The sequence below is a fragment of the Chiroxiphia lanceolata genome, chromosome 15 (genome assembly GCF_009829145.1).
Source record: "Chiroxiphia lanceolata isolate bChiLan1 chromosome 15, bChiLan1.pri, whole genome shotgun sequence".
NCBI lineage: Eukaryota > Metazoa > Chordata > Aves > Passeriformes > Pipridae > Chiroxiphia > Chiroxiphia lanceolata.
Window position 1 is genome coordinate 8,646,253 of NC_045651.1, and position 22,492 is coordinate 8,668,744.

At 48.7% G+C, this 22,492-nt stretch overlaps 1 protein-coding gene across 3 annotated transcripts; it reads right to left on the bottom strand.

The window, feature by feature from the left end:
• Window positions 1-11,492: 11,492 nt before the first annotated feature.
• On the bottom strand, window positions 11,493-20,213 carry LOC116794244 (sulfate transporter-like). 3 transcript variants are annotated; one of them, XM_032702778.1, is made up of 4 exons: window positions 18,140-18,454; window positions 16,637-16,859; window positions 15,162-15,795; window positions 11,493-14,358 (listed from the first exon to the last, which is right to left on the bottom strand). In XM_032702778.1, exons 1-4 carry the CDS (start codon window positions 18,144-18,146, stop codon window positions 12,760-12,762), a joined length of 2,463 nt encoding a protein of 820 aa, XP_032558669.1. In that variant the 5' UTR covers window positions 18,147-18,454; the 3' UTR covers window positions 11,493-12,759. The 3 variants fall into 3 exon arrangements, with proteins under 3 accessions (XP_032558669.1, XP_032558672.1, XP_032558671.1); XM_032702781.1 differs by lacking the exons at window positions 16,637-16,859; window positions 18,140-18,454 and adding an exon at window positions 19,868-20,213; XM_032702780.1 differs by lacking the exon at window positions 18,140-18,454 and having other exon boundaries at window positions 15,162-15,865; window positions 16,637-16,748.
• Window positions 20,214-22,492: the final 2,279 nt, after the last annotated feature.

The following is a 22,492-nucleotide window of genomic DNA, read 5'->3' on the forward strand; positions in this document are numbered from 1 at the left end:
AAAACCAAAACCAAAAAAAAAAACCAACAACAACAAACAAACAAACAAAAAAACCCCACGACATTGGCAATATTTCCAAACATACTGCAAGTGCTTTTTCACTTGCAGTGTCAGCCCAGCCCCTTTGACACTATTAGAGCTTTGGCAGCTGAAATCTGGCCCTGAGACCCCTAATAAACCTCAGTCTTGCCAGAGGAGGACACTACAACCAGCTCATTATCTAGATTTTGTAAATACCCATTGCAATATTAGACTGAGCATAAACACGGGATCTGAGCAGCTCCATCTCCAGGTATGCTCACCTTTCACTTCTAGACCTGCATTTTGGGGGTCTGGGGTGTCAAACTACAGTGCCTTCGTGCCACTTCTCCTTTGGAAGGTGCCTGTGAACGTCCCACGTAAACATGAGGCTTGGTACTCAAAGCTGCAGGGAGAGTTTCTGTCCAGCCCTGCTTTTGGAAATGCAGGGATATTTTTCCAACCCCCAGCACTCAGATTCAGCTTCAGCTCCAGGGTCTTGCTGGATTCCCTTGATCACCAGCACCTCCAGGTCCATGTGAGTCTTGGGTCCTCCCTCCCTCTCTGTCAGAGTTTGGGCTCCATGCTGTGCCCAAAAGCCACTGCGGGGATGGGTAATTCACAAACTGAAACCCAACTCACAGGGCAAAGCTCTTCAGCTTGGCCTTTCCATCCTGATGTAGCTTCTGGCTGCAAATGTGGGCAGATTTGACTCCAAGAGGCTGAGTCTGTTGAGTGAGTTCCATGTCATGGATTCAGGCAGATTTCTGCACTCATACAACACCTCTGGGGCTTTGGGGGTCACTCTGAGGGATGCCACTGCAAAATCTTCAGGCTGGGATTTGTCAGAGCAGAACTGCAGTGGAACAGGGTGATCCAGAGTACACACAAGAGAAGTAATTTGGTTTGTAGCTATTCATTCCATCCTCTTTAACCACAACCAAAGTCCTTGCACCTGGAAAAGGGACATCTCCAATGGTGTGTAGATGGAGGAGGAATGAGAGCACTCACAGAACTGCAATATATGTTGCTTGCTGACAAAATACATCAAGTTTATCAAGTTTCAAAAAAAGAAAAGTATATTAAACACATCTTATTATCAACTTGTTTGATAGGACCCGTTTCTCTAAGATCTGTGGGCTTTGGGCAAAGATTTTTCAGTTGAATTATCAAAAAATTGGTGGTGTTTCAGCCATTGCAGGCAAACACACCCTCCCAGGCTGTCAGGCCTCGTGTTTGCTCATGTGTTTGTCCATCACTATAGTAACTGAAAGACGGAGAAAGAATAACATTAAGAGTAAAACATATCAAATCCATGAAGAAACACCTTGCCATAGTTTGGAATTTCTCAGACTTGCACAACAGAGGACAAAGGGGATGAAGCTGGTCCAGGTGGAGCTGAGATGGGTCATTTCAAAACTGGTAGTTAAAGGATTCCTGAAACAATTGTGTTTTGCCTTCATTTTCTCCTCCATATTACTGTGAGCTTTCTGGACATTACTGGTATCTACTAATAGTAGACACTAGTAGTATCTACTCATAAGTATATCCTCCAGCTTTAATGCTGAATTTATATATAGGTGGCCTGATGTCTCTTCATGGAGCAAGCAGTTGTAGCTCTTTCTGACAAGATTTGAGTCCTCAGAGCAGCCACTCACTCACCTTCCCAGGTGTTCTCAGTCAGGATCTCCAGCAGCAGCTACTGAGTCTCATGGCACAAAAGGGGAAACACCAGAGTGTGGAGCCCTAAGCCAAGCACATCCTGCAGTTTGCATGAGTGGGTGAACTGAAGTCAAATGGGTTTATGTGCTCTCCTGTCAGGTGTTTAAATGCTTCACTGGACTGAGGACCAGCAACACTGTGGGTCAGGATTAAAGCTGCTCACCTGCATCCATCAAGTTTGAGAGCGACGGAAAAGAGAACAGAGCATCCCATTCCTTCTGGGACTGCAGTGACCTCCTGCCCCAGCTTTGCTGTGCTCATGGCAGTCTTGGAGAAATACACTCTGCAACCTGGATGTCAGGGGGCAGATTCTAAACTTGCAGTTGGCAGGGGGTCTTGACATCTTAGGCACTCACCTCCCCAGCCCCAGGGCTAAACCACACTGTGCTGGCAGGGCTCTGGCCATGTCCGGCTGGAGAACAGGGCAGCAACCCCAGCCTGTGCCCACCCACTGCACCAGCACCAGGTCCCACCCAGTTCCTCCCTCCTGACCCTTTGAGGTGTCCGTATTGCCAATATTGTACACCACGAGTACAAGATGTAAACAAAGCCATCTCTCCATCCAGGCAAAACCTAGAGCAGCAGAGTGTTGTTGCTGTCTGCAGCATGGTCTGGGTGGATTGAGAGCCAAGGGAGAAGCTGGAACAAAAGGGAGCCTCTTGCATAAAGATCCCCAAGACTGGCAGTGCCTGAGCACAGTGAGGTTGCCTGGCACTGCACCTCTGCAGTCCTGGCCTCAGGATCCAGGCACTCTCTTTGCTTTAACAGGTGCAAACCGTGAAGTAGGGAAGGGATCTTGGAGTGTGAAGGAGGCTGAGTTCCAGGCCCTTCCACTGCTGGGTGTTCTGAACCTGAGAACAGGTCATGCTAAACCCCAGTGCTGTCATCACTTTTGGTCATATTCCATCCCCACTCCCTTTAATGCAGATTCCACTCCAGGATTATCAAAGATTTATTCAACCTGAATGGGACGCCTAAAAAAAAGTAATTAAATTTTTAGAAAGGAAAATTAGAAAGGATTAGAGAGGGAGAAAAAGCAGTGGGGTTTTTCTTCTCTTTTCCCCCCCCCTTCCTTTTTTTCCATCTGTAACAATGATAAATCCAAAGATCTAGTTGAGAAAAAAGGTGGCTGAGTGATTCATCAGGACTGAATCACAGTCACTCTGCAGTGGAATTTGCTGCTTTCACTTCTGCGGGTGTAACTCCGTTGCTGCTTTAGATCACTGGCTGCACTTTCAGGCACTGAGAGGGAGATAAAACCAACTCAACAGAGAAGCTTTTTGGTGTGCACGGTGTGTTCCCTGCGAACACAGCATGGTCTTCTTTGCCCAGCTGCGTGGGATGGATTTTATTAAGAAGGGAGATTGAATAAATTAAGTTTCTTAGGGTTATACCCGCCGTTAGATCACACAGCCCTCCCACTCCATGAGGAAAGAACTTCTTCCTTTCTATTGCATTTTAAATGCAAGCTTACCCGCTCTCACTGGGAGGCTGCCCCTGAAACAGACACTCTGCCTGGGCCAAGGCACTTATTGGTACCCAGAGCTAAGCTGGATGTAGCACTGAACACCTGGGATTTCCCAGTGGTTTGGATCCCAGTCCATTTTGCAAGGGAAACCATTGTGAAGAGGTGAGGCAGGAGGAAAATTCTGGTCTGCATCTGATTTACAGCATCAGCAGAGTCGATGCTCATCCTTACATAGAGTTATGTTTCTCTTTGTCACCAGCTCCTTTCTTCACATTATTCATTATTCAGCCAAGGGAGCGTCCTGGATGCCACAGCATTGCCATGAATCCAGGTTCCAAGACTCCTGGTAAAAGTGCTCAGCTGAGCAAAGGTGAGAAGCAGGTCAAATCTGAAGCAACCAAAAAGAGGGTCACACTGATAATATTGAAACAGACAGGCCTCCAAATAATCAAACTCTGACACCTATGGTATGAAATATCACTATTTGCAGAGCCCTTTGATCTATTCAATATATGTTATTTATAACATTACCTGGATACATGATCTAAAATCCAGTTTAAAGCAGGTCTGACTTTTAGCCTTAAAGGAGAATATTTGCATTCATTTTTAACAGTGTAACTCCCACTGTTCATAATACTGACATAGTTCAGGTTTCATCTGAGGGTCACAAAATTATTTTGCAGGCATTGAAACACTCTCTCAGAGTGAACCTTTGAGATATTTATTATCTTGGGACCAAAGATGAAACCAGAGAAAGGGGTAACCGTATCAGCACAGCTGGAGAGATAGAGTTGGAGGCAAATTACACATTTACAGTCCATGAGCTGGAAACTACTAAACAATCCATCAGAAATTTAAGGATGAGACTCCTCCTGGGAGAGGCCATTTCAATCCTCTCTCCGTAAGCCACAGAAATGTGACAGAACAGCATAATTTTCTTTTAACTGCTTTTTAAAAGTCCTATTTCTAATGAAAATTTTCCACTTGGTTCTTTTCTCCTGCAAAGAAATTTTAGAAGAAAAAGACCTGCCTAGCAGGTAGAAATCCATCTCCTGCCTCCTGCCATGTCCCCGTGCTGAGAAGGGCCAGCGGGGGTTTGTCCTTCTGCACTGCAGGAGACATTTGCTGCTGTTGCCAGGAGGCTGGGACCACACCACTGAAACCAGAGACAAGATTCCAGTAAAAACCGGCAAAAGGGAGGAAAACCTCAGTGCAGGGGAGCTGCGTGGAGGCAGCTGAGGGCTGGGGACATCGGTGTCACCTCTCCCACAGGCAGCAAGGAGCACATCAGACACCAGGACAGGCTGGCTTTGGAACCCTTCTCCTTATCACTGTTCCTTCCCAGGAGGGAGGACAACACAGGCCCCTTCCCTTCCTTACCCCGACAGAGCACATGGATGAATTGCTGGGATATGGAGCCCTTGCTGGGCTTCCTCATTTATATGCATATGAGCCTGTATGTAATTCCATGAGTTCTGCATCTCCGCGTGAATAAGGATAAATATATGCAACTCTGAATAAGAAAGCTGAGTGAATCATTCATCATGGATTATTGATAGGATTAATTTTACCTCTTTTTCTGCTCTCAGGATGCCCACAGGCCCCCCTGAATTTATTTTCCCCTCTTTTATGAAATATTTCTGAAGACAAAGTAAATTAAAGCCAAGTAATTTTTCTCTTCTTTGCTTGGCTGAATGAGGTGTTTGCAATCAGGTTAACCCTTGCAAACTCTCCCAGAAAGTGAGTGGCTTCTCTTCTGGCATCTGAGCTCAGGAGCTTCAAAATCCTTTCTCCTGAACGTTCACACATATAAAGTGTAGTCATGGGGATCTGAGAGGAAAATGAACTCAAGATAGGAGCACAAGCAGAAATTAAGGGGTTTCACCAGTTTGCTCAAATGAATGACTGTCAGCCCTGCCAGACAGGACTTGGACAGGGCTCAGACAGGGCTGTGCTTGGCTGGTGGAGTGTTGGGAGAGGGACTACAGGTGCACAAGCTCAGCTCAGCAGGTTCAATGCACACATGTGTTAGGAGGCTGTTTGAGCTGCTTTTTCTGCCGATGAGGAGAATTCAGCTTCTCCATGGACTAATCAGGCAAAGTGCTGAGCCTCTACACTGCCTGTGTGGGCCTTCCAGGCAGATCCCAAGGATGAAGAAGCATAAATCTGCCCAGATGGTGTTGAAGGGTCTCTAAAGGGTGGACAGGTTGGCCTCTGCTGGCAGCCAGCAGGTCACAAAATGAGTCAGGTTGGAGAAGGGACCACAGAGGCTCATCTGGTCCCACCCCCTTGCTCAAGCAGGGCTATCCCAGAGCACATGGCACAGGACTGTCTCCTGATGGTTCTGGAATATCCCCTGTGAGGGATACTCCTCACCCTCACTGGACAATCTGTTCCAGTGCTCGATCACTGCACAGGAAAGAAGCTCTTCCTCATGTTCATGTGGAACTTCCTGGGCACCAGTTCCAGCCCGTTGCCTCCTGTCCCATTGCTGGGCACCCCCGAGCAGAGCCTGGTCCATGCTCTGACCCCTCCCTGCAGACACTGACAGACATTGTTCAGGTCACCTCTCAGTGTCTCCTCTCGAGGCTGAACAGCCCCAGCTCCCTCAGCCTTTCCTCGTCAGGGAGATGCTCCATCCCTTCATCATCTCCACTGGACCCACTCCAGGAGCTCCATGTCTCTCTTGTACTAGGGAGCCCAGAACTGGACACAGGTCTACCCTCACCTGTTCCTAGCAGAGAAAGGACAATATCCTCCTGAACAGAGAGCCCCATGTTCCCATGAACCAAAAAGCTGGCAGTGCGAATGCCAGTGAGCGTCTCAGGCAAAGTGCTGCAGCCCCTGGGAATCAAACACTCCAAACCATTGCATTCCCACTGGTTTGCACATCTCCAGACAAGATATCCCCGCTCCTGTCTGCAGGCACTTGTATGTCCCATCATTCAGTGTGACAAGCACATCCTGTCCTGTCTGAGCGCGGCTTTTCCTCGGCCACCCGGCACCACCCTGGATGATTTTACACAAACAGACCAACCATTGTTCCTTGTAGATGGCTGCAAACCATGCTGGGGACCAAAGCTGCTGTTTCCATGGCAGCACATAGATGATTTCACTTACGAGCAGCACAACTACTAAAATACAAAAATAAACATTGAGAGTGAGTTCTTCTGTCCTGCTCCTTGGCCTTTGGGAAGCCTTCACCCTTTGCTCCATGCTGAAAACCACAGGCTGACTCTGTGGCTTTCCCCTGGAGCTGCTGGAGTTGTGTGAGCAGTGGCAGTGGTGTTTGGGGCACTGCACAGCCTCAGTGGTGTTTGGGGCACTGCCTGAGCCAGGTCAGCTCAGGTCAGCATGAGACAGGAGCCTGCTGGAGCCAAGGCCATTTAGCAAGTGGAGGCTGGTCCCAGTGGAGAGGGTGGGACCCTGGGATGCTCTTGGCTACTCAAGAAGGAGAACTGAGGCTCTTCTTGGAGATGCAAAACTGATTTCCTAAGTTCCTAAGTTCTTAAGCACTACCTGCTTAGTGGAGCAACTTTATTTCTAACCATTAATTCCCCATCAAAAAATCTTAAAGTACAAAAGGAGAAAGAAGGAGATTCTGTGTTCAGAGCTCTTCACGGACATGGGAACAGATTGGAGCCTGCAGGTGGTTTGTAAACCCTTTCTGGCCATCTCATGCTCAATCAGCACACAGGTACAACCAACCCGTGCCCAAGGGCAGTAAGTGCCTGAGCCCCCTGGGCTTCCTGTCCTCCAGCACCCTGTGTTTGGGCTGGCACTTCCCAAAATGGTGCTTTCAAACATTCCTTTTATGTTTCCAGGATGACACTCAATGATCTGCAGCAGCTCAGCAGAACAAAAGTTGAGCTGCGATACCTCCTGTGTTTGGGCTGGGCTTTGACAACACAGACACGTGGCTTGTCCTTCTCCATGGCTGGGACTGAAAGGTACAGCTGGGATTTGCAGAACTAGCCTGGTGTCTAATAAATGCAGAAGACAACTAAGTATTTTTCCTTCCAAGAAATGAACACCAGAAATTCTCCACTCAAATTTAATTCCGTTGCTGTGCCACGTTTAACCTTCAGCCACTTTCACATCTCCTTTCTACAGTTTCCACGCTGGTTTTGGAAAAATGCATTGCAATGTGTGCAAAGCCTTGAAGGAAAATTCATTCTGCATCTTCCCAAACTCAGCAGATATTTATAGCTAAATAAGGGGCAGAAGGGCAGGCTGGGCACAGGGGTGGGAGGGCTCAGCAAGAGAAAATCACCTTTTATCAGCAGGGCTTCCTCTTCGAGGCCACACAGAGCTATTTGCATGAACAAGGCTTCTAGGGGGAAAAAAAAAGAGGAAAAATTAGGAGAAAAGAAAGAATTGGCTGCCTGTGGTCTGGCCACAGGAGCCTGAGGCATCCCAACAGGACTCAGCCCAGTTATTGTAGTGCTTGGGGAATAAAAGTGGTCTGTCTGATCCCACATCTTATCCCTATAATGGCTACTAGTCGATATCTAAGGAAAAGGTTAAGAGGGAGTCAGGCATTTAGGGCCAGGCAAGCAGAGGCATCCCTGGGACACCCTCCGAGCCTCCAGTGATGTGCAGTTAAACAAATCCCTCAGCCAGAGAGGATGCTGCTGCCTCAATTCATTGTTCTTCCATTAATTGCTCCTGCTGCATTACAAACACACCTTTGCATCTGGGGCAAGGGGTTCCTGCATTAATTCTCCTGTGTGATGTGCCCTTTTGCATATTTGGAGCCTGTTTCAGCTGCTGCTTTCTGCTCCTTGTTGGAAAGAAGTGGGAATGGTCCTTCCCTGCTTGCACACGCACAGAGGTACTAAATGCTCCTCTTTTCATCTGCACTCAATGTGGGGAGCTTGACAGCTCTAAGAGCCTATAAACAGGTGTAAGTCTTAGTTGGAGAGGCAGGAGCTGCTTGTGCAGGTAGTTAAAAAGCAGCATTAGCAGTAGGGCTGCCTACATGCTCCAAGGAAGCATCACCAACCCCTCTAGTCTAACATCTTTTTAAATATTAATTTCTCCCAATCTGCACGTGAAGGTGTGAGCTGTGTGCCTCTGTCCTCTGCAATGCACTGAGAGGAGCAGGTCCCTCTTCCTTTAGTTGTTACCTGTTTGGCATCCTCTGCTGCAACTACTGCTGCAGGCGCCTTCCCACCCACTGCAAGGACATTCCCACCCACTGCAGGCACTTTCCCACCTGCTGGGCTCTTCCCTCTGCACTGTCTGAGCTGACTCTTTCCCACGGAGATGTTCCCTTCCTGCGCACGGACCGTGAGCAGGAATAACCCCATTGCTTTTAAGGCACAGTGGTTTCGACAGGTGTGGGTGGAAGGAAGGGTAGAATGAGGTGAGCACAGGCCCTGAGTAAACACGGAGGGCTCCAGTGTGTCTACATTTCACATAAATGCCACCGGCCCCTGGGCCCTGACTGACCTAAGCCATGGCTGCTCAGCTGCCAAGTCTCAAGTCCTCCCTCTTCCGAAGGCACCACATGGTGGGGGGGAATTCAGCAGTGGCGTGAGCTCCCTGAGGTCTGTGTCAGGATGGCAGAAGGCACACAGGAAGGTGGCACCCCTGTCACCCCCACTGAAGGGGACCCCAGGCTGTGTCACCATCCAGCCGGTCTCCGAGGTCAGGGAGCTGGAACCGGAGCGGTGGCACCCACGGGGACACCTGAGCGTGGCACAGACCACGATCTTCCAGTGCCCTCTGCCCTGCAGATCTGCCAATGCACAGCATCACTTGGGCCATGAACTGTCAATCCACCGTCCGAGGAACAACAGTCTCCCAAAAACCAGCTGGTGCCCAGCCTCCATCAGCAGCTCCCGGGCAGGGGCCAGGGCAGCCCGAGAGCTCGGATCCACGTGAAACAACGATGCCATCCAGTGGCTGGTGAGCCCGCACTCCCCTTGGCACATCCACACAACCGCTACCTGCCTTAGGTGTGGCTTTTGGTTTATTTTTGACACAAACAGAGCTGCCCTGTCCCTGCATGACCCCGTCCCCACGAGCTGCCCAGCACCCACGCTCTGGCCACTCGCTCTTTTTCCTTCCCTCTGTGAGAGCTGACAGCTTGTCCCTTTGGAGCGCTATTGTTTTCCCTATGGGAACCAGGCTGTGATGTGACTGTTCCCAGAGGAGCAGAGCGGGTGGTGGGGCGATGGCACAGTTTTCCCTTTCAGGGATGTACAAGGACACCCTCTCCCTACCTCCAGCCATCCTGGACTGTGCAATGAGCCTGACAAGTTCCCCAGGCAGCTGGGGGAGAAAGGGGGTTGTGCTGAATTCCCCAGGAGCTCTTCACTCCCACCCAGACTAAATTATCCCAAGCCACTGCCTGCTGATTCCTCCATCACCAGGCTATCTCCAGTGATGCATTAATCTTTATTTTTATCCCAGAAAATCCAGTGCCATCACCTGCAGCTCACTGCTTTCTCTTTCCAGCTCAGTTTTGTCTGCTAGGGAAAGCATACATGGGTAGATAAGCACGTGCTGGCAGCACAGTAACTGCTTTACTGCAGTTAGGGATCTGCAGAAGCAACTTCTTACCCTTATACAGAGTGTGTGTTTCCAGGAACAGGCACTGGGAGCAAGGAGAACAGCCCTCCATGCAGCAATCAGTGTCTCCAACACTTTCTAGAAGGGAAAGCAATCAGCACCAGCCACAATCTTTACTCCTTAAACTTCCCCAGAGGGAACATTTCAAAGCATCAAAAGGATTTAAACCTGTCCAGATGCTGCTGAGGTATAATTAACAGTTGCACAGTCAGCTCCAACTGCAGCTGACAAAGCCTTAGCAGCAATCCTCTGTTTATCACACTCCTGGAGTATTTATAGATCCACAGCAAGGCAGGGGGGAGAGAGAGAAGGAGAATAACAGGTGAGCTGCTTACTGGAGGGGATAACATTTGCTTTCAGCTGCATGGCATTTCCTTGGCCCCTGGTGAAGCTTTAGGAGGGACAGGCAAGCAGGATGCCTGGAGTGCAGCCTGTTCCCAGTGGGACACAGAGGCAGGTCCTCGGGTGGGACATGTGAGGGGTCCATCCCCAGCTGAGACATTGAGGCCCTTTGGCAAACAGGGGGACTTGGGCTGTTGCAGCAGGGTTCTGGGGCACACAAGTGCCCTGTGTCCTCACCAGGCGCCCTTTCCTCACTGGGAATTGGCCAGTGCCATCACCTGCCCACCTTCCTGCTCACATCTGCCTCCACCAGGAGCTGCAGGTGATGAGAAAGCAGCCTGATCTTCCACAACATTGACTATAAACTGACCTTGGACTGTGTCATTCGTCCCTCCTCGTCTCTTCTCTGTGTCGTGTACAACCCTGGGTCTCTTCACTGATATAAAACCAGCAGTTATCCTTGAGCTCCCTTGGCAATCTTTGGGGAATGAAGGAATGGTCCCTGGGATGTTTGAACTGTAGGCTGGAAGGAGATGCTGGAGTTGATGGGATGGGAGATATGGGCGAGCAGACAGGACAAGGTCTGCCAGCAAGATCGCAGCTACTCTGGGCTGGAAAGGAGAGGGAAGGAGGTTGTCAGCCCAGCTCTCCTTTCCCAGGAAGGCATCCCATAAAAACCGCTGTGTATCTCTGTCACTTTCACAGCTCTCCCAGCCCTGAGCAGTCTGGGAGCAGGAACTGCTCACATAAAACAGCTGTGTCCCATTGCAGGGGGCTGCAGGACCTGCTGCTCTTACCATAATCTCATCTGCTCTGAACTGTACCAGGCTGTGCCCAGGAATTATCAGCACTGATTTTATTTCCTGCTGTGGCTTTATGACCCCACTGAGACCATAAGTGCATCTAAAGTCTAACTAAAACAAATTCATTTTCTCCATAAACAGTCTTGTAAAGAAAATTATGGCAATGCTATTCCAAAGGGGAAGGATGGTCATAATCCTTGCAGGTAACAAGACTTCTTTACTAACTTGCTGTTCAGCTACAAAACTGCCCCATTAGTCATGGCTAATGTAACCTCCCTGGGGAGTTGCCTCATGCTGTGATGGCCTGACAGGACTGTTGGAGAGAGATGCTGCAGCTCTTGAGGGCTGCACCCCGCTTGCACCCACACCTAGAGCTCATTGAGTACATCCAGCCCTGCAAGGTCCTGCACCGAGATCTTCAGTCAATCCAGCTCCGCCTGACACAGCTTTTTCCCAAGGACCTGCAAGCAGCTGGGCACACCATGCTCTTTAATACATTCAAAATAATCTTCTGAGCATAAGAAGACATATTCCTGAGCAGAGACATAGGATTCCTTTTCCATACACTTTATTTACAACAGTCTCCTGTCCCTGGGCTTCCAAGCTACAGTTCCCTTCAGAGGAAGGTGCTGCATTGCTCGGATGAGGCCAGGGGAATAGTCACATAGAAATATTCAACATAGAAGGTGTTTTTACAGATGGAGTTAGGGGAAGAAAAGCTATCCTGGGACTTGGCAATGCTGTGGAGCCTTCAGAGCTTAGAGCACACACTCACCCCTGGGGTGTACCATCGGGGCCAGCAGGATGCTGCCTGTCCCTGTCCCAGCCCAGTAGAAAGGACAGGTACCCATGTCCAATATGGAGCTGAAGCTCCTCCAGCTGCACACCTGGAAGTGCTGGAGGTGCCAGAAAGCCCTGCCCCACTGCTGGGAGTGACAGCTCCACATCTCCAGCTGCGGGCAGGATCCAGCTACACATGTGGATGTGCAGTGCATATAGCACAGATCCTGCCAGGCACTGGGAGAACTGTGGCTCTTGCAGGCTGTGGCACAGGTCTCCTGATTTACAGTTTATGAAGAGCAGCTGGTGATCTCCGGTACCTTTTTGGGGGGGAGAGAAAATCTGTAATTTCAACCGTGGAATACTGACAGAGAGTGATGAGGTCCCCTCTCAGTGTCTCTTCTCGAGGCTGAACAGCCCCAGCTTCCTCAGCCTTTTCTTGTAAGAGAGATGCTCCAGTCCCTTCATCATGTCCACAGCCTCAGCTGGACCCACTCCAGGAGCTCCATGTCTCTCTTGACCTTGCCTGCAGTTTCTCTTTCCTTTGTCTTAGTGTCCCATCTTGACCCTGTGGCTGCCCCATCCCTGGAAGTGTTCAAGGCCAGGTTGGACGGGGCTTGGAGCAACCTGGTCTAGTGGAAGGCGTCGCTGCCCATGGCAGGGGGTTGGAAGGCGATGACCTTTAGTGACCTTTAGATCTGTTCCCCCCAAACCATCCCGGGATTCCCCGAGCCCGCCGGGGTTGCGGGAGGCGGCCCCGAGCGCGTCTCACTCGCGCCCCCCCGCGCCCCCGCGGGGCAGTGCAGGGCGGGAGCGCCTCAAACGCCGCCCCGGCTCCCACCGGCACGACGGACCCCAAAAAACGCCTCCCGGGCGATTTACCTGTTGCCAATCTCTCCTCAAATCTCTCCCCCCATCCTTCTGCCCCATGCCGCTGCTGGCAGATCATCACAAGTCTCTCCTGCGCGCTCTGACTGCACAAAGACTGAAACTGCTCTCGAGTACATACCAAGCCCTTCCCCGTTAGAAATCATTCCCCACACAGGTCTACAAAGACACCTGGAAATTCAGGTCTTCGGGGTCCAGGAGAGCATCCTCTTTCTCCTTGCTTTCCTCCTGTTGCACATGGTACCACCGCTCAGCAAACTGCACTGCATCATGGACGCTGTGGAAAGCCAGCTGACCCTCACTGCCTGTCTCACCAGCCCAGCCTCCCTCCTGGAGTCGGTGGCGGATGGAGGGGTTGCAGTTGGCCAGGAGTACCTGGACATCAATCTTCTTATAGTCATGATATGTCTCCTTTAGCACAGAGAGACCCACAGTATCTATGAACTGCATTGCCCCACAGTCAAGGATTAAGGTGTGCATATCTATGGAGGGAGGACAGGCATCTGCTGGAGGCTTCTCAGCCCTTTTCTTGGCCTGTTTCAGGCAGTCAAACCCAGTGCCCAAAAAGCTCTTGCTGTTACCTGTCTCTTTGTTTGCCTGGGCCCGCACCCTTTGGTGTTTAGCAGCCAGCAGAACAGGATTTACCCCAGTTCTCTGGTACAGAACAGTCTTGAAATAGTCCTTGTTGGCGTAGTAGAGGGATGACTCAAAGCGGAAGATTTTGATGTTGGCGATGCTGCTGATCTGCTTGTAAGTGGACTGGTCCTCGTAGATCTCCGTGTTGCTGACCTTGCCCAGGAGCACGGCCCTGGGTCTCTGTGTGCGGAAGATGATGCAGAGCAGAGCGAAGCAGACGCCCACGAGGAGCCCGATCTCTGTGCTGATCAGGGTGGAGCACAGCATGGTCACCCACCACACCACCGTGTCCAGCCTGCTGAGCCGCCACATCCGGGGGGTGTCACGGAATTTCCTCAGGCCGCCCCGCAGGTTGATGATGGTGACCACCCCCAGGATGGAGGTCTGCAGCGAGTAGAAGAGCGGGGCAATCCACAGCAGCACCAGCAGCAGCACCAGGGAGGTGACCAGGCCAGAGACCTGGGTCTGGGTCCCCGTGGACTCCTTCAGCAGAGTCTTGGTCAGGGCTGCAGAGCTGGCGAAGCAGTAGAAGAAGGAAGGGATCAGGTTGCACATGCCAATGGCGATCATCTCCTGGTTGGCACGGACAGTGTAGCCGTGCTTTTTGCCAAAGATTTCTGCCAGGGAGACGGTCATGGCAAAGCCAATAACAGCAATGGGTAGAGCATCAACTGCCAGGCTGGGAAACAGGCTTATATCTGGTAGAGTGGGTTTCCTGAAACCAGTGGGGATATCCCCACAAACATCAGAATTGTATCGCGTTTCAAAGTTGAAGTAGTGAGATACGACTGTGGCTACAATGACCACCAGTAGTTCTATGGGGAACGGGGCCTTCATCTTCTCCTTGTACCGGTCATTGATCTCCTTGACAGGCACTATGATGGCCAAAGCAACCAGGCTGGTGACCAGGTCACAGATATTAGTGTTCTGAATGTATCTGAAAAGGTCAACCCAGGTCAGGATGAACGACCCCACCCCTTCGTGACGAGGGATTTTCAGTCCCAGGAGATACTTCACCTGGGAGGTGATAATGGTGAGGCTGGAGCCGGTCACAAAGCCACCAAGGAGAGGTTCTGACAGGTAGACAGCCACAAATCCCAGCTGTAAAACCCCCAGCAGGATCTGAAAAGCAAACCAGCCATACCTTTAGCATGGATGAGAAGGGCTGGAAGAGGTCAGTTTGCTTCCAGTTTAGTAGCTTTGGCTACTCTGTCTGATGAGCTTTCAGTGTGAGGCAGAGGACTTTGTCTTCAGTAGTTAATCTGGCATACGAAAAATTGAAGAGACCTACCTCTAACACCTGTCTGTGGCTATAGGGATGCCATACAAAGAAGCCTACGAGGTCCCTACTACTTCCTCCTTAGAAGCAATAAGGGCACATGGTTAAACACTGAGATTCCAGGCAGAAGCCCCACCAAAGGAGCTCTGAGTATCACTCAGTGGCATAAAACCATTGTGATGCTCTAAATTTTAGCTGTCCCAGTGAAAAAGCCTGGAGTTGTTCAGTGACAGCTAAGCCCAGGCAGTGGAGACACTGCCAGGAAGCATGGCAGGGTCCTTGAGGGTGGTTCTTGTCAGCCCCAAATCTGCTCTAAGCTGCCCAGGTCCAGGACTGGGGTGGTGGGAAGGTGGTTCACAGTTCCTCTTCTCCCTTGCTGTGTCTGATCATAAGGATGTTTCAGACACATTCAAGGATCTGGGCTATCACATGGGGGAAACAAAACCCCCACTTGGCCATATTTGCACTTTTTAAAATCGCTACATTCACAGGGAGTCAAGGATATTGGGGTCTAGTCACACCAGGAAATGTTTCTCACAACGTACAAGTCCAAACCTCCAGACTGGAGCTTAGAGATCTTAAACTCAGAGAAATTCCTAGCAGGGAAAGGACAGGGAGGAAACAGCACAAGAGCAAACATTTGTACCTGGTAAATGCCAACCAGAAAGCTTAAGGAAAGGGCCACGGTGATGGCGTAGCAGCTCCTGTCGCAGGCACCCGTCCCGTTGCCGGCGGAGGTGGCGTTGCCCGGCAGTGGGGAGCTGTCGGAGCCGTCGTCGCCGTACCCCGCGAGCCGCAGGTGCCGGTTCACGCTCTGCCCCACCAGCAGGCACAGCACCCCGAAGGAGCCCACGTAGTTGTGCCGCGAAGTGGCCATGGTGAAGTAGATGATGCTGCAGAAGAAGTTGGTGTAGATCCCGTAGATGGGATCCTGGTTGGCTAAGAGGGAGTAGGAGACGGACTGAGGGATGGTGACTATCCCCACCAGGAGCCCAGATATGACGTCCCCAAGCAACTGTGTCTTGATGTTGTAGCGGGGGAGCCAGTCCAGCACTGGGAACAACCGGCACAGGAAGGTGATGATGGTTTGACGATTGCATGTGCAGACCGCTCTGGCTTTCTTTAGGATGAGTTCCTTGGTGCTGAAGTCTGTGGGCTCATACTCCTCCAACTTGACGTGGATGAAATGGGCAGGAGTCTCCTGTGGCACTGGGGAGCCCAGTATGTCTTTGCTTGGTCCGGACTTCTGGCTGGACGTGTCCTCCATGGCACCAGGAGAGCTAAGCAGGAGAGCAGGGAGTCATGAAGGGCTGCAGTCATGTACACAATTTGCTTTGCTTAGCTCCAGGCCTCATGCAGATTGCACGGATAGATAGATAGATAAATAAATAAATAAATAAAGGAAAGTAACCTCAGACAAACCAAACAGAAAAGCACTTTCCCATAGTTCTGGTTGATTTATTTGTAGTCATTTACCTGATTAACCACAACGTTGAGCCTATGGTTTAAATACATTCATGCTGGCACAGGTGCCCACATCAGGGGTAGAACTACAGAGACCCCTGTGCTCCTTCCTAACATACCTCTTGTTTTGAAACAGGACAGCAGAATGGGTTAAAATCAGACAATATTATTTCACTGAAACTAAAACTCCTTCAGGAAGTCTATGTTTCTTAGTGGCACTTCTACTTAAGCAAAAACTATTTTGAAAATGTTGAGATATTCCAAGTGATACTTTTAGGAATGCAGCATGTGGGTAAGGGAGGTAATTTGCAAAATAATTTTTCCTTCAACACTACAAAATTGTAAATTACATTGCTGGCTTGCACCAAACATGCACATCACAGGGGCTCCCATCTGCAGAATGAAACCATCCTACTTTTTCTGTCTGGTTAAGTAACAGAGACACTTTCCAGAGCTCCTCCAAGCTTTCCAGTCAAAATGCACCTGCAACAAAATGTACCTTTTTGTCAAAACTGAACGGTACACACAGAGGAAAATGCTCCTGAGAGAAGACTCAGAGTGACTGTAGTTCGGAAATTGAATTGGGATGATGAGAAATCTCATTCCCCTGCCCTACACATCCATTTCACACCACTAGTCCCAGCCCAAATCTCTTACCTCTGGCTGCCAGGAGACACACTGGTGGTTTTCTTACTACCTGGAGCTTCTCCCCTTGTGGACAGACCTGTCTCCACCTTGCAGCACACCCTGAACAGAGGAAGCACAAGGCTGACAACTGTGAACCTGGACCATGTGCTGCTGCTCTTGAGATCTGAGTTACTCAGCCAAGCCCTTTTATTTCGTTCCAGCCAACGAAGACAGTGCAGCAGGACAAAGAGAGCTGTATTTTGAAAACAAACATTATTATGAGATAGTATTTTTGATAGAAACTTACTCTGGATATGAAGAGTAATTGAAGGGGTTTACAAAAGTGCTCCTGCCAGATTAAAAGTATTGCTGGTATCTGGAGAAGTGTTTGCTAAACAAGGGGAACAATGAAAAGAAACATTCCTGCTCTGGCTCTGTATGAACTGAATGAACACAAGTCCTGCTGGGCTTCTCCACTCAGGTTTTCATCTATTCTGGACAAGCTTTTGTGCCAAAAAGCAAAACTTGTTCCAGAACGACTTTTCTGTCCTTGTAGTTCTTCCACAGCACCCACCACAGAGGCTCTGTAAAACAGAGGTTTGTCTGCACAGACAGCAAAGGTGTGATGACACAGGTTATTTCTAGGCAGACAGGAGGACTCAGTATGTGTGAAATTTGCACAATCCACATTTTTTGCATGCCTTTTAGAGACCAGCATGGATAACAAGGGATTTTACTGCACAAAATAAGCACAATTCAGCAAAGTGCAGGTTTGGATTTTTTTTGTATGTAAAGGTGAACAACTGCACTTGCAGCCAAGAAAAAAGGGAACGTCCCATCATCCTGAGTGGAAACAGCAGCCTCATAAATACCAGCTGTGACTGTTCTGCCCTTATGATCCCTGCCAATAACCTACATCAGACCCACACCCATTCCTCTCATGCTCCCCTCCTTCTTTTCCATCTCTTTTTCACCGACCTAGTCTCTTAGATTTTGCTGGATATGCCATTGCCTCATGCAGCTGGATAAATGCCTGGAAGTCAGGCAGCTTGGCCTCTGCCTCTGCTCCTGGCACTGACTGTTCTGGGACTGGGGAGAGGGCTGAGAGCCCAGGGCATTGGAGAGATGGTGTGGGGTCTGGAGAAGTGGCATTTTCACAAGGTTTTTATAGAAATGCTGGGGAGACACCCTGAGGGAAGAGAAGGGGAAGACCAGCATTCTGAGCTACATTTATCTCATCAGTGGCAGTCTGTATCTCAGTAATTAGAAGTAAATAAATATGAAACATCCATGCTCTCTGGCAGCAGAGAAAATGAGAGCGCATGGCAGGGAGGCAGCTGCTCAATGTATTTATCTATTTATACCAACTCTTTATTCTCTGCCTTTCCTCCACAGCTCACGTATTTTAAGGTGCATTGTTGATAACTCCCTTTTGCTTCTCCCAGTAACAGGCTGTATCTTTCCTTGGCCTTGTCTTTCCTCCTGTCCTTAAAAGATGATCCTTTCATATATGTTATAATTGTTCTTAGTTACCGCTCATTTTGTGTCTTGACCTCTATGATGTGGTCTCTACTCACTCATTTTCCTTTTCCATCTTCTTCTTCAGCAAATGACCCAAAATTCCATTTTCTGTATTAATCCTTCATCTTGAAATTCAAGCTCACTGAAGAGCTGATGAGTCAGTCATTGAAGAGCTGGCCAGGCTGGTCTTTTAAGTCGGCTCGTTCACTGGGATGAAACACATCTGAGCACAATCCATCTGTGGGATTTGATCTTATTTAGGAAGGTCCAGTTCTGGACTCTGATTTGTCCACCATGAAAGTGGGACAAAGCATTTTTTTTATCTGTGACAGTATCTGGGTTACCCTTAACCTCCACCCTGCCATTGTTGCTGATGCTGCTTTTTCTTCCAAATTCCACCCTCGCTTACATATTCTGAAACTCTTTTGTTTACTATGATTTCCTTTACCACCTAATAGAGCTTGGTAAGCCTTGATATAGCCACAGTCTTCCACATCTCCACGGTAGAGGCTTTCATAAGCAGTTCTTTTTCCCATTCCTTCTGTCTCCAAACCTCCCCAGCCATCCTTCTTTAAAATTTTTTTCTCCCTTTTCTTATGTGTAAATTCCCCATTACTTTTGTATACTTAGCTTTAAAATATTCCATATTTTCCCTGCAATTCTCAAGCTCCTTGTCCCAGTTGGCTTTCCAATGTGTTTGGCTCTCTGAATGGTCCTCTCTGTGCTGGAAATTCCAGTTGTGGGCACTGAGGAGAGGCCACTTTCTGTTATCCATCCTGGCAGAGAGGATGTAAGAACACACTTGGTGACACTGTGTACATCCCTGAAATCACTTTTACTGTATGAGGTGAGTCAAGGGCAGAAACTGCAAACACTTCACATTTGCTTTGGAAAATATGTAACTGAAAGCTTTAAAAAAAGAAACCCACAATAGAACTTCAGGTGACCTTGAGCTGGCCAAGGTTGTGCTGCCTTCCAAAGCAAGGTCATTACAGCTGACTGCTGAAACTGTTTGTTTTCAAATGCATCTTTCAGTGTTGTTCTTTGTTGTCACTATAAACTCATCTAACTGTTTATCTCCATCCTGGGCAAGGCTGGGCTGGACACATGGTTTTATCTTGAACAATGCAAGTGCAGACAGGACATTGCCTGCACTAACATGGCACTGTCTGGTTTTCTAACAGGAATCATGAAATCCAAGTTTTCATTCCTGGCATGGTATGTGACCAATTTAACACCCATCCATGCCACAGCCACTGCAGCCAGCTGGACACAGAGCAGTGGAAACAAGCTCCAGGTACAAGGAAAATGCAGTAGTGGCCCATTGCAGCTTTCTATCCTAAAGTTAAAAAAATAAAAAAAAAAAGAAAGAAATTTTCTGGGTCTGTGATTGTTATTCAGGCATTTTGCAGTGGGCAAATGTAGCAAATTCAAGTCTCTGCTGGTGTGCCAATGCATCACTTTTGTTTTACAGGACAAGGACAAGCTGGCACCTCGTTTTCTTTGGAACACAGCTAACTGCACTGCACAAGGATTTTTTATTTGATTTAAGGTTTGTAAATATCCTCATGACTATTTGGCTTCTGAAAGCCTTTGAAGTAATATCCTACATGTCTCGGCTTCATAAACTGGTAGTACATGGATGCACTCCACTGCTACCTATTATTCAGATCACATGCAACTTTATTTAAATAAAAATGATAATGGTGCCAGGTATCTAAGACAGATGCTTTTCCTTACCTTCAGATTTGGGACTTGACAGTATTTTCAGATGGTTCAGTTCTGCTTGGAAATGTATTTTCAATACGTAGACATCTGCAAAACATCATCCTTTTTAAGGAAAAAACAAGGAAAAGGAGACAAGCTCAGAATTGGTCCCACTGCTGAGATATGGCAAAATGCAACAAAGGCACCTGAGGACAAAAAAGCTGAACAGAACCTCTCCGGTGGTTTCTTGGAAAGCCACTATTCACATTTCTGCAAGAGACAACACATCCCAGAAAACAGAACAGCTTTTGCAGCCTCCTGTTATTTGGCAGGGCAGTTTGTGCTACCATGCAGGGGGCACAGCAGAGCTTGCAGGACAAAGAAAACACAAATACTGTGAGGCCAAAAGTGTCACTGACCCTTTGATTGCACATGGAAATGCAGTCACACCACTCTGAGATTTGAGAGGGACCAAGGAACCTACAAATAAACACTGATAAACACGCTCCCAGAAGATGGAAAAAAAGATCACTTCCAACCACATCAGCTAGAGGATTCAAGGAGCACTCCCCACTTATGTAACAAGGACGAAAAACATTCCTTGGCAACTTCTGCAGCACTTTGTTGCTGTCTCCATGTTTTTCCCTGCACAACAAACGTCCAGTGCTTTTGACTCTTTTCCAAGTTATCAAGCTAATCATTGAATGCTATAAAGGATCTGCAAACAGATTACATTGATTACAGATAAATACAGTGCAATAAAAACTGGAGACACATTTCTCTCTCATACTGAACTGGCATTCAGCCCAGGCTATTTGGCATTATTTAGGGTGGTGAGGCCCTGGCACAGGTTGCCTGGAAAAGTTGTGGCTGCCCCATTCCTGGAAGTGTTCAAGGCCAGGCTGGACTGAACTCTGAGACACCTGGTCTAGAGAAAGGTGTCCCTGCCCATGGCAGGGAGGTGGGACTGGATGATCTTTAAAGTCCCTTCCAACCCAGTAAAGAATTCTTTCCTAACACCTAATCTAATCTCCAGCTACCTGCTGTGTGACAATACTGGATCTGCTATGATACTTCAAACAGAAGGAGAAGCTTTTTCCCACAGCTCAGAGGTCGGGACAGACTGTCACAAGGTGTGGTGGGAGTCAACAGGTTCAAGAAAAGGGGTTGGGAAGCTTCATGAAGAAGTGCTGAAAAAGCTCTAACAAAGGTCTCAGTGCTCAGGAAATTTCTAACCTCCTGCTTTCCAGGTGCTGGGAGGGCTTTGCATGAGCTGGACTCCTGGACACTTTTCCCAAGGAGACTCTAATCAGGCTGTGACCTTGAAGATGGGGCTGGAGAGGTCCCACCTAGTACAGGAGCATGTATGGCAAGAATTTGTTATTCTCAGGTAAGGCAGAGCTTTAAACAACACAGGTAATGGGTGCTGCTGACTGAATCTGGTCATCTCAGCTCTGTATCAGCAGGAACCAGACTCATTTTGCTCAAGGCAATGCCTGTCCTGTGCTTTTCAAGAGAAAGCTCCTGCAGGCATTCCCCAGAATTGAGTGCTCCTACTATGTTGGCAACACAAAAATTGCAGCATGTGCTCTGAGGTCTCCTAAGGTAAAAGGTATCCTCAGGTAAAAGCTGAGCCATGCTGGGTCATGAAAATCTTTTCCATAATTCAAGGACACACAGTATGCAAGACATAATGTTCACAGTAACTGCTCAGAACTGCATGCAGAGCTGTTCTCAGTTTTGCTCTGACTCTTACTGGCCATGACCTGAAGAAGGCATATAACCTGGTATACAATCACGGAATCAAAAGGAAGGGACCCACAAGGATCATCAAAATCCAGCTCCTGGCCCTGCACAGGACAATTCCACCCTGATCCTGAGAGTATTGACCAAACATTCCTTGAGTTCTGTCAGCCTTGGGGCCATGACCACTGCCCTGGGGAGCCTGTTCAGTGCCCAACCACCCTCTGGGGGAAGAACCTTTTCCCAATATCCAGCCTAACCCTCCCCTGAGACAGCTTCATATTATGTCAAGTAACAGTGAAATACATGACAGCAATTTCATAAGGCTGAGCATGTAATACCAGGCGCTGTAACTACACATATTGTAAAGTACAAGTAGCATCAAACTTGACTAACTCTGTAATTTCTTTCATTTTAGGAATATGGTCCTGACCCACAGGAGGATGCTGCTCCCTGGTACATGACACATCACTGTCACCACATTGCTGATTACCTGTTATTAATCCTGAAACAAACCACAGCTGGGTTGCGCAGAGCAGCAGGGTCAGAACAAGGTGAAAGCCACAAATCATCAATCAGTGCCCTGGTTTACGTGGGCAGGGAACCTCCCTGAGTGCCTATGTGTGTGCAACATGGTGTGGGAGAACAGAGCACACAGCTGTGTGTACACTGTGCATTGCAACAGGGACCCTGTCAGGGGAAACAGGGACTGAGGACTCACCAAACACGCGTGGCTCTTCTTTCCAAAAGTTATAGCTGCAGCATCTTCTGAGGCAGAGCAGTGGATATTGTCTAATGAGCTTCAGGGAGGCTTTTGACACCTTCTCTCAGCAAACTCAGGTAGTGTGGGTGGGATAAGCGGACAGTAAGGTGGATTGAGACCTGGCTGAATGGCAGATCCCAGAGGATCGTAAT